At 44.2% G+C, this 12,501-nt stretch overlaps 1 protein-coding gene across 1 annotated transcript in view; it reads right to left on the bottom strand.

Annotated features, from left to right (window-relative positions):
* The window catches only part of PHKB (phosphorylase kinase regulatory subunit beta), a 1,466,493-nt gene that overhangs the window by 1,000,464 nt on the left and 453,528 nt on the right, over positions 1 to 12,501 (bottom strand). Inside the window, exon 6 of the mRNA XM_085637773.1 lies at positions 7,319 to 7,399. Coding sequence (XP_085493899.1) covers positions 7,319 to 7,399 — 81 coding nt within the window. The remainder of the gene's footprint in view (positions 1 to 7,318; positions 7,400 to 12,501) is intronic.

Raw genomic sequence — 12,501 nt, 5'->3', positions numbered from 1 at the left:
TACATGAAGGGGTAACAGTAGAATCTAGAGCTAACAAAATTGAATGCCTACTAATTAAGGCATTAAGGGTGATGCCACAAGGACTATGCTCAAAATGAGAGTAGTCTTCACAATCGCATCCGAGGGCACCAAAGACAGAGGTGCTAGAGATAGAACAGAGCCTACAATTAAAATCCCACCTCCCTCAAATGACCGCAAACTCTCCTTTAAGGCTGTTCAGAATCTTAACAAGACCTTGGTCGAGGGAATCCATTATATCCGTGTTAGCAGAGGTAAAAATATTATGAGAAAAATTTATTATAATAAATGTCCCTTTGGTATCCAACGATAGGCATGTAATCTGAAAATGAGTTGAACCAAGATTGGTTTTAAGAAACTTAGCATCAAGAATAGTGGATATCAGAGTTAGTAAAATACCCCTGTGATGGCCCAATCTGGAATAAATTGCCAGAGTGAATACAGAGACAAACCTATCGATAAATATTGCATTACATGTCCACGTCTCATGAAAGCAGATAATGTGGTGGTTCCTAATGAGATCAAGCCAGTCTACGGTGTGAAGCTTGTTTGGTAACCCAGACCCATTACCAAATAGACAAACCAGATCGGTCATGGGTTCAGCATTAAGAGAGTTAAAGGATACATTGGATCGAATATGTACAGCTGAATCCCCTGATGTGTGCATATAGTCACTGTTATCCATAATATAGGAAGTGTAAACATCGCCCTGAGAAGTGTATACATTACCCTGGGAAGATACTGACACAGCTAGTGACCCGGGGGTCTGTCTCAATGTAACGGGAAACTAGAAACCGAGCCAGCCCGGACTTGACACAAATACCCCAATAGTTCAGTGTTAAACTCTACCCCTTCATTTCCATGGATGTTGGCTCTTGTGCCCATCAAAGATGACATATTAAGGAGTCAAAATCAACATGTTCAAGCAGGGTGAAGCGATTATGGATTGGGATTGTGAGTAAGGTACTCCAAGAGGCTGGGGGCCTGTTCTATCTCGGAAGAGTTACATAATGAGGGTTATAAAAGTAGCCCAAGGGAAGGGCTTTACTGCTGGTATGGAAAGGATTCATCATAGGACAGCTTATTTAATAAGTGGCCTACCATGTTTGTGGCCCTAAAGTTAATGGCCACGCAGTCCCCGACTTCCCTTTCAGGTCTGCATCCTACCCTGGCCATTAATAATGTTGCTATTGCAATTATCTAGTGCTAAATTGCTTCCCAACCAATTAAATACTTTATTCTTCAATTGGGTGACATCCTCAATTTGATTAATGTGTAGCGTGGGAATATTCAGACTATCACAAAAAGGGTGGCTTCTGGTAGTAATTGCAGAACCCTATTACGTGACTGCAAAGCATTTCCCTCATGAATACAATCATCTCTCCTCCTCTCCCTTATAACTGATACAAGTGAGTCAGGAGTTCCGCCCTGTAAACCTAGGGCCTTGAGCGGGGCACTGCCTGGGAAAAGGCTCCCTGAGTGATAAGAAGCTGCCCATTGGTTTTAATGGTGCCTTCACTACCGGACAAGCGTTCCCTTCTCCTGCAGTGCTCTTAGCCCCACTACACACTCATCTAGGCTTATCAAAAATAAATGGGGGGAGGGGAATCGAAGGCCCCAATCTTCTGGGTTCAACCCTGCCAGAACCTTACTCAAAGAGTAACTTTAATGATGCATCAATACTCTTAAGTACCCCCATAGATTGGTTCCAGGGATTTTGCCTGGGCTACCTTCACCTCTGTGTTGTCAACAGAATATGAAATGTATCCACCCTGAGCCGGCTTGGTAGGCAAAACTTTGACTTTAAGGAACCTCCTGGACAAAGAAGCATTAGTCAACCCCTAGCTCACAATACAGAGTTAAGAAAATGACCTTTTGGTCCTGAAGAAGGTGATATAAATTAAGTAATCACCGAAACTTACGTAGACCATTGATTACACATCTGGGAATCCTACACAAAGAGACGTATGAAGTAATAATATAGAAGAAACAACGAGGGAAAATAATTGAACTAATCTCTATTAAATTCTGATATCATTACCGGTCAGATATCTACAGCAGATTGGATCCCATTGTGATGTGTATTTTATAGTTTCTTTTTTGCTTTTGTATGGCATGTTTGAGAGTATGATTGATGAGAATGAAAGTTATGAATGCGGAGATGATGGTCTTTTCTAGGGGAGTTCGTATTTTGAATGTTTTTCTCAAATGCTTTTTTCATTGATGTTCTAAATCATTATGCTATGTCTAATTGATGTTTTTTAGTGTTTTCATGCTCATATATACATAATAACGCGAAAAAAAGAATTTTGTTATGTAAAATAACTTGTGAATTCAAAAAAATAAAAATTCAAAAAAAAATGTGATTGCATGTGAAGAACTGTTTGCCCATGGGGAAAATGTATTCTTCGGGAGTCTTTACCACAGTTAAGATACGATAGGTCAGATAAGAGGTTTTGTTCTTTGATTGTTTTCCTTCCCCCTCCTCTTGGACCTTAAAGTAAATTTGAGGTTACCTTCTTCTTACTGTACAAAGAAGCATTAGTATCAGCAATAAAAAAAGAAGTCACTCTAGAGTTATTTGATGACTTTGTAGTACATATGTTAGTTGACTGCCCTCTAGCTGTCGTCTTTTTAGGTGGAGAGGAATCCATGTTTTCAGTACTATCAATAGGGGGGCAGCACAAATTAATTACTAGGTCCTCGTTTAGTACACATAAGTTAGTAGAACCCTTCCTTGGTTCCTTGTTTAAAGCCTGGCATGGAGGGGTGGAGGAGATACCAGCCCCACTAGTTCCAGAGTCTTGGACCACTGAATAAATTAAGGTAAAGCGAGGAGCAAACCAGCGCTATAAGCACAATGATCAACAGGCCTCTCCTCCCACTCTGGTGCTCTCAAGGTCCTCTGGGACACGTAGTCCTACCAAATGCTGCCAAAAGTTGTCCCTGGCAGTGACACAACAAATCAGCACGGGCAAGGAACAGACTCGAGGTCCCAACCCAGAATGTGCAAACACACAGAGCGTCAATGCTAGGGGACGAAGTCGCCCCCCAGCAAATATGTAAGAAATCAGCGCAGACAGAAATAAGGATATCGGAGAAACTTCTTAAAGGGAAAAAGCTATAGTACCTGGGTGTTATGAACCAGTCCTGTCATACAAACCAAGCAGGCAGCGCCCAATCGCAAAGCCACGAGAGGTGGCCCTGGTCTAGCTCTTCCTGGACGCTGACGGGCGCGGGATGGGACTGTCTTTGGCCTGGGTGCATCCCACACAGCGGAAGGAGTAAGTGCGCTATAAAGCTACACGCAGGAACAGGGACGGGTGATTTTAGGGCCTCCTCCTCAGCCCTGCAAGGTCGTGGAACTGGTTGTCCCCCTTGATACTGCAACAAGAATCATTTTTGTGGAGGGAAAGCATACTTCTATGTGTTTTTTGGACGTAGGTTGTTGTTTGATGTTCTTTAAACACTTGGATGTTAAGCAATTTGACTGACAAAGGAATAGCCAAAAGTCACTCTTTTTGCTCAATTTCAACAACTTGTTGTTTTGGGTACTCTAGAAGCATGATAATTTCAGTGCCTACCATCTTTAGTTAATAATGAAAGAAGGGCTGACCGCATGAAAAATATACTAAGCTAAATATTCTCGGATATCTGGATCTTCCTTATCATGTATTTCTTATGGAGTGAACAGGGGCACCTACTCAGCTAAGGAGCATTGCACCACTGCTCTCAGAGCAGAAAAAAGGAAAAATAAAATGACAATAACATTGTTATTATCCTTTTATTTTTCGGAGCTTCAGGGCTGGGTTTGGGCGGACGGGGCTGGTGCCACAGGGGGATGAGTGGTTCATGCATTCAAGTGCGCATGGCGGTTTGGACGTCTTGGGCCGGCCCAACAGTCATGCGCATTTTGCATGTTCCCCAGTAGGCTGTTATGCACAGCCTGTTAGGGAGCATGCAAAGGCTCATAGTCCCGGTCTGAGCATTGAACCACGGCTCTCAGACCAATCACAACGCTTTATTGCAGAGTTGGGTTTGGCTTAGGGGAGCCTGTGTGCTTCTGGGACTCGTCAGGAAGCAAGTTCTCTGTACTGGGGTGAATGTATGACATTGTTCTGCATTCTGTCCATCAACTGTTGTTTTTGCATTTGTCACCCCGAGAGGGAAGGGTATGCCCAGACGTCGGTCCCGTGCTCTCCATGCCACCGGAATCAAGCTATCCTGTCTGAAGAGGGGTGAAACCCCGAAACCGGTCCTAGGATGCTTGTTTCCAGTCCAGGGAGGACCTGGCTTGGCAGTTCAGGCTGGACTGTTCCCATGAGGCACAGGGTCAAGACTGATTTGCATATGGCTGGGTTCAAACTGGAATGGCATGGTGAGCAAAAAAACGATGGATTTAGGCCCAGATCTCTGTACTGGGGTGAATGTATGACATTGTTCTGCATTCTGTCCATCAATTGTTGTTCTTGCATTTGTCACCCCGAGAGGGAAGGGTATGCCCAGACGTCGGTCCCGTGCTCTCCATGCTACCAGAATCAAGCTATCCTGTCTGAAGAGGGGTGAAACCCCGAAACCGGTCCTAGGATGCTTGTTTCCAGTCCAGGGAGGACCTGGCTTGGCAGTTCGGGCTGGACTGTTCCCATGAGGCACGGGATTAGACTGATTTGCATATGGCCATGTCTAAACTGGGGTGCAGATATAAACTTCCTGTTATTCTCATGCACTATGGCCTTACCTTACCTGCAGTAATAAACTTCGTGTCATTCTCATGCACTATGGCCTTACTTTCCTTGCTATAATAAACTTCCTGTCACTCTCACGCACTATGGCCTTACCTTCTCCATAGTAATAAACTTCCTGTCATTCTCACGGATTATCGCCTTACCTTCCTTGCTATAATAAACTTCCTGTCATTCTCACGCACTATGGCTTTACCTTCACCATAGTAATAAACTTCCTGTCATTCTCACGCACTATGGCCTTACTTTCCTTCAGGGCACAAGTCCTAAAAAAGAAGTGGGGGGACGCTCGAGTTAGGTTGTGTCAACGGAAGTGACGTCACAACAGGAATTGTCACGAAATTTGCTGGTCTCCGTCTGAAATGCGTGAATACATACAAGATACAAGTAGAGGTATAATACTTCAATAAGTGGCAGTCACTCAAAACACAAGAACACACTATACACAGGACCCATTCCTCGGACTACACGGTTATTACAGACTCGGGCCGTAGGCAGTACGGGCATCTGTCGGGGTCCCTAGAAGTGACATGCTCGGCGTGTTGATAGCGCAGCTCCTTGAAGCCTTGGCGCCTCGGCTTGGCTCTGAGAAAGGCTGGCAAGGGGAGGGCGCGAGGTGGAAGGGGAGATTATTCTGAGCCTCGGGTGCATTTGAAAGGCATTCATTCGCACGTAGGTGCAGACTCGGATACCGGCTACATCTTTTGGGCAGGGGGGACGGCGTCCACCCGGTAACAACCCAGTAAAATAAGTGGGGGGACGCCGTCCACCCGCGTGGTACCCCGACTCGAGCCCTGCTTTCCTTGCTATAATAAACTTCCTGTCACTCTCACGCACTATGGCCTTCCTTTCCTTGCTATAATAAAGTTCCTGTCATTCTCACGCACTATGGCCTTACTTTCCTTGCTATAATAAACTTCCTGTCACTCTCACGCACTATGGCCTTCCTTTCCTTGCTATAATAAACCTCCTGTCATTCTCACGCACTATGGCCTTACCTTCTCCATAGTAATAAACTTCCTGTCATTCTCACGCACTATGGCCTTACTTTCTCCATAGTAATAAACTTCCTGTCATTCTCACGCACTATGGCCTTACCTTCTCCATAGTAATCAACTTCCTGTCATTCTCACGCATTATCGCCTTACCTTCCTTGCTATTATAAACTTCCTGTCATTTTCATGCACTATGGCCTTACCTTCCCGTCGGTAATAAAAGTTGTCATTCTGATGCACTATGGCCTTACCCTCCCCACAGTAATAAACTTGCTGTCATTCTTACGCACTATAGCCATACTTTCCTTGCAATAATAAACTTCCTGCCATTCTCACGCACTATCGCCTAAGTTTCCTTGCGATAATAAACTTCTTTCAATCTCACGCACTATGGCATAGGCCTTCAAAGGTTTTGATGCAGAGACCCCCTTGTCAAACCTTTTTAGGCGCAAGGACTCCTTTCTGACAAATGTTTCTAGAAACTGGTACTCCTCATCAACATCTATCGACAACCATAAATGTTTGTTAGACCTGGCACCTTTTGGCAGGTTTCCCCTGTTTCTTTCCTCTCCGACCTCCTAGTTCTGACTTTCTCTCTGCTGCTCAGTGTTAAAGTGCAAGTGCTCCTATCGTAAAATGTATTATGGATTGTTTTTTCCAATACTTGTTCTTTTGTTTTTTTACTGCAAGAGGATTTTTTTAATGTTCTAGACAGGACTCAAAATGCTAGCTCGACCCATTGCTTGTTTGTACATTGAACACTGCAAACGTAGTTTCCTCTGGCTGCCTGTGTTGTTTTAAGATAAGCAGGTGGTGCGGGTGAAAGGACCCAGGTTAGCAGCATTGATGTCCACACTCGTCCATACCACTCCAAGTTTCCTCAGGAGTCAATATGCATGAACAACGGTTTGGGGCTAGATAGAAGAGCATGGATTCTAAAAAGTACTTGGGACTCCAAGCTCAAATGCATTTCAGGTGTTTTTGTTTGTCAGAGGTAGACACAGGAGTTTTAGGAGAAGGGCTGGAACCAGAAAACATGAAGAGGTGAGGGGCCTCCTCTATTTATTTATTTATTTATTCACTTATAAAGTGCCTGGTTACACCTAGCGGTGCGTCCCCGCGCTGAGACATCAAAGGGTAGACCTTATAGTGACATGCGCCAATCAGAGATCTGTTTTATGAAATAGCCATGTCTTCAGAGTTCTGCAAAAAGTATTTTCGCTAGGTTCTGTTCTCATGGTCATTGGCAGAGTGTTCCATAATTTGGCCGCCAGGTACCTAAAGGAGCGGGCTCCCATTCTGGCTCTAAATATTCTAGGGACAGTCAATAAGGCCATATCCCTTGATCGTAGATTCCGTCCAGGGATGTATCTTGTCAATAGGGGTTGAAGATAATGAGGGCTTTTGTATGTGAGTATGCGATGACAATAGCACATAGCCTTGAATAGGATTCTCTTTTCTATTTTCTATGCTTTTGCCAATGCCTTTACTCCCAAGATATTAGTATTCTCATGATCAAGGTAAACAACAGAAAAGCACAGAACAACCACTGTAATGTGATACCTCATCGGTGTTGTAGATGATCTGCAGTCCTGAAGATATCATCTCCACCAGGTAGAGCAGGAACAAGGACACCGCATTTATCTGAAAGAAAGAGAAGCCCTGACAGGTTAAGTCTAACAAGCTGACAAGAGCCAGGAGTAAAGCATATCTGAGCACAAGGTGAGGCTGACGAAGCGCAGAGAGGCCCTGCGCTTGGGTGAACCGAGTAAACTACAGTGCAGGTTCATTAAAAACAGTAAGCGGCGCTGCCAGACAGCTAGCTCAGCAGTGCCGGAAACACACTGAGGTGAGACGCTGATGGCGAAGCTGCTGCAAGGGGGGCTGTAAACAACTTGCCTTGACAACGTTCTCCTCTCACGGGCTCAATCCCAGACCACCCTTCCAAACGCTTCTGCTGCTGAGGAAGTGTGCTTCGCCCACAGGTCATTATTTATGCCAAATTGCTTCACATTCATTTAAATGGCAGATTTATTAGCAACAAAGTGCCAGAGCAAAGTAACTAATGGCTGTAGGGTCGGCTGCATATCTTAAAAACAGCACAAGCATCACTGCTAATGAACAAAGCCTTGTTACATGGGGGAAAGGATTCATTTTAATCAAAGGTTGATTATCTGTTGTTGTGGTGGGGCAGTGAAAATAAATGTGTCCAAATAAAACCTTATTTGGAGTAAGTGTACTAATAAACGCACATTTATGCATTTATCACTACAGGGCATAGGCCAAATCCAAGTGTATTACTACAGCATAGCAAAGAGGACATGGAAGACATAGATAATGAATTGAGAGATTTCAGATTTTATAATCAAGAATTTAAAATGGGTATATCTAAAGAAGCTTTTTTCTAATTTTTATTTTGAGTACCTAAAATATAGTACTTTATTACTTGATTATAAAACCATTGCAACACATGGTTAAATACAGTAGTGAGTATAAAATAATTCATATTAAAAGACTTTAAAAAACAGTCGAAAACTACTCCCACCAAAAGCATTGCACATTCGTCAGAATAGATATTTATAAGGAGCCTAAAGAAACATCTGAGCAAATAAGATCACAAGAGAAGAAAAAAGAAGAACCACATATACCAGAAGGTCCAGACGACTGGAGCCTTAGCTAATTACTAAACCTAAGCAGTAGAGAAGCATACACTAGAGTTACGCTAAGTAATAGGGACAAGCTTAGGATAATAACATCAAACAGTAAGGTGCAAGGTGCTTAGACTAAAATATTTTAAAATCTTTACTCTTGGCACTAGTTCCGGAGTTTATACTGGATCTGAATGTCAGTGAATTGTGGACTGGTGATTAGTCTACATGCACCTGTCACCCTTAGCAGGAGAGGGCATTGCTCAAAAAGAAAATTGTCTGAGTTTAAAAAACATGATGACTGCAGTATGAAAGTGCAATGGATGATGGTGTTTTGTTTTGTGCTGTTTTATATGGGAAACAAGTTCCAACTGATCAGGAATACAGCGAGACCGATTGCAGCAAAAGTAAAGGTTTGTGTGATAGCACAAATTCTGGCAAATCTTACACAACCAGGATAAATACTTAGGGCCTCATTAGGAGGCCGATCGGACAGGCTCCCGTCGTCTTTTCAGAGGCAGTCAGAACGCTGCGGTCTCGTCTGAATCGGTCGGTCCAACTGCCGGATTACGATGCATGCATCGTGTACTCTGAGCAAGCGCTGACAGGCGGCCGACTCCGACAGCCTTCCTCTGACCGCTGAGATGGCGATCGGAGAGAAGCAGCAGTCACAGTGCAGTCAGTGGCTTAGCAAGGATGGGCGGTCCGCCCTGGGTGGCATGAGTTTTGGGGACGGTGGCCTCCCCCCACCGCTTTCACCTACGGATGTCACGGGGCGGCAAACACAGAGGCCGCCACAGGCGGCAAAATGTCTAGCTACACCACTGATGGCAGTGCAGGGATCTCCGACCGCCATCCGGATTACGATGCAGGTTTCCGACTACCTGTCCGACTGGCTTGAGTCGTCAGAAATGAAAGTTATGGGGTGCATACTTATCCAATTCTGCTTCTCCTCAGCAGTCTCTGCCTTGGACTCCCTACACCTGAGTAGCTGAACCCGGATGTCTACGACTCTGTGGGAGCAGGAATCCAGGTTAGTCCTTCTGCTATACGTACCCCCACTGACTGGACTGTGCACATTCCATCACACTCCAGAAATGGAGCCCAAGGCATATCCCAACATATGTTGTGCATTTGTGTAGAATTCACGTTTTCTGTGATTTTGTATGCACTTGCAGCAACATATTCGGGGATTTGTGCACCGCTGTAGATGAGACCGTCGCGGTTGCATTGTAATACGGCAGGGGAAACTTTGCCGGCCCCGGCTGTCGGAATTGGGCCTCAGCGTTTGGATGGACGGTTCAACTGGCATCGTCATGAGGTTCTAAATTTGGCCACTAAAAATCAATGGCTATCAGCAGGGCTGTTATCCTATCTAATATACTCTTGTTCCTTATCCCATCAGGCTACCAAAAATCAATATTTTTTCAACCAGTGGCCCTTCAATAGACTTTAATGCATGGATAAATATCTACCTGTGTCGAGTGAGGATACCAGATCATTTCATTTAGTAGTAAAATATTTCTTACTTTCCAGCTTCATTAGGAGCTAAACTTCCAACTACAAACCCAAACTTGCAGTAAAACTCTGCATCCTAGGCCCACTACTTGCGGGACCATTTGAGATCCTTTCATTAATTTATCTGACATAGAAGAGGTATGCAGGAGATATCAAAAGTACGTGGTCTTCGGTCTCTGTTAAAGCTCAAGGCTAAAATTAGGGAATATTAAAAGGGTAGTTATCATGCAGGGTTTTGGATTGGTGGAGTCACTGGGAAAAGCTGATCGTACAGGGTTTGTGGGGGGCTTTGTTGATTAAAAAGAAAATCCTAACCCAATGCCGGTTTGCACCTCCTTTGCCAATCACAAATTTGGGAGGTGGGGTACTTACTTGATTTTGCTGCCAATTACTTGGTAAAAAACAATTGATGGACGGAAAGCAGGACAATGCAAACATTCACCCCCAGTCACAAGGATCTGGGTTAAATCCATCATTCTTTTGCTTACCACATCACCCCAGATTGGACCGGCCATATGCAAATCAGTCTTGACCCTGTTCCTTGTGGGAACAGTCCAGCCCAAACTGCCAAGCCAGGTCCTCCCTGGACAGGAAACAAGCATCTTGGGACCAGTTTCGGGGCATCACCCTTCATCAGCCAGGCTAGCTTGAATACAGTGGTGTAGTGAGCACGGAACACACGTCTGGGCACACCCTTTCCACTTAGGGCGACATATGCAAAAGAAACAATAAATGTTCGGAATGCTGGACAATGCAAACATTCACCCCCAGTCACAAGGATCTGGGTTAAATCCACCATTCTTTTGTTCACCACACCACCCCAGCTAATTGGTTGGCACACAATCTCTTTCGATCCTGATCCAGTTAGGTCCATCCCAGTGGTGTTACAAAATTCGAGGGGCCACCCTGCAAAGTACATGAAGGGGACCCGCCCTCTCCGGACCCAGTGAGGAGCATTCAGGCCAGGGATCTGCCGCCCAAGCACAGTGCCAGAGAGGGTCCACCTGGAGCTCGGGCACCACCAGCATCATGGGGGCTAATGTTACGTCACTGGTCAATCCATGACATACTGTGGACATTCAGGCTGACGTCCCGACTACCCCACCAGGCATTACCGGGGCCCAATATTTACATAATGTAGGCATTAAGAGTGATAATCTATCCAAGACATAACTGGGGCCCTTTCATAACTTTCTGTGGACACTTAGAGTAACACTCTAGCTTTCTAATGCACAAACGGGGCCCATCCATGACGTGCTGTGGACATAGTTTCACACGTTCCGGTTATTCTATGTACACCCTACTAGTTCAGTGTAATGTCTTACAAGGGTAACCCTATATGCCCACGGGGACCAGAGCAAGTATTAGATATGTACACGGTGTGAAGTGTTAATCATTTAGCAATGGGGAGTCACACAATTAGTTAGCGAGTCCCACACATCAATGTAATAACTCAAACAAAATATGTTAGAGTTTATTCTCTAAGGTCTATGCAGTCATCAGTATGACAATACATACAGAGTACGGACGACTCCGTGCTCTGGTGAGTGGGTAGATACATAAACATAAGAAACTATACAACCATGGTTCAAAATATGATTTTGATGAGGATCGGATTGTGGGTTATTACACATTCATATCAATAACTTTGGATTTATGAACCAAGGGGGAAGATGTCGACGTTTCGACCCTGGGTTATTGAACGGGTCTCCTCAGGACTAAGTCATCTGGCTTAAAACGTACTGGAAATTTGAAATGCTGTGTCCACCACTTCATGGAAATCTCAACCACTATCCAATGTCTGGTCTGATTATGGCCACAGTATGTCTAAATTGCAAAGGGATTGACTACACGATAGTTCCTTGTCCATCCAAATCTTGTGACAGTAATATGTCACGTACCCATATATGTGATTCCACACTGCCATGAACACTCAGTAATAAAGGGTTCTGTGATCTTTATGTGACAACAAGCTCACATCAGCGCACCCTGCCAAGAATCACTGCCTCGTGCACTGAAGGACAGCATCCTTACATGCACTGTCTTCTTACCGATTCAAATGAATACATTCACTGCTATGTTCATTTATCCTGAATATATAGTTTCAAGAGTAATTGACTGAAAAAAAATCACTCATAATCCATTTCAGTGTATGATTGTATTGACCACCACACAGGCAAAACAATGTACTGTAGCGCAATATGCTTTAATAAGTGTACACTTATATTCTTGGATCTCTACTGTGTGCCAAGTTAATCAAGCAACTCATTCCAGACTGCACTAGTCCTTCTACAGGGGCTGTTTCAAGGAGGGCTCATTCCCAATTCACCAATCTTTGAGGAACATAGGGACAAACAAGCAGAGGATTAAATATCCTAAGCGGATCAAAACTAACTGCTTACTAATATTGGGAAAGTATACTTTGGACATTCTGGTTATCCCTCACACAATATTAGCCAGTCCATGACATAATGAAGTACTTAGGTCAATGTTTTGCCTTTTCCAGTCAAAAGAGGGGGTCAGTCCTGGATGTAAAGTAGGGGGTCAGAGTAACATGCTGGCATTTCTAGGTATACTAAT

This window comes from Triturus cristatus, chromosome 12 (genome assembly GCF_964204655.1).
Source record: "Triturus cristatus chromosome 12, aTriCri1.1, whole genome shotgun sequence".
Lineage (NCBI taxonomy): Eukaryota > Metazoa > Chordata > Amphibia > Caudata > Salamandridae > Triturus > Triturus cristatus.
The sequence above is the reverse complement of the archived record's forward strand: the minus strand, read 5'-3'. Positions and strand labels throughout refer to the sequence as shown.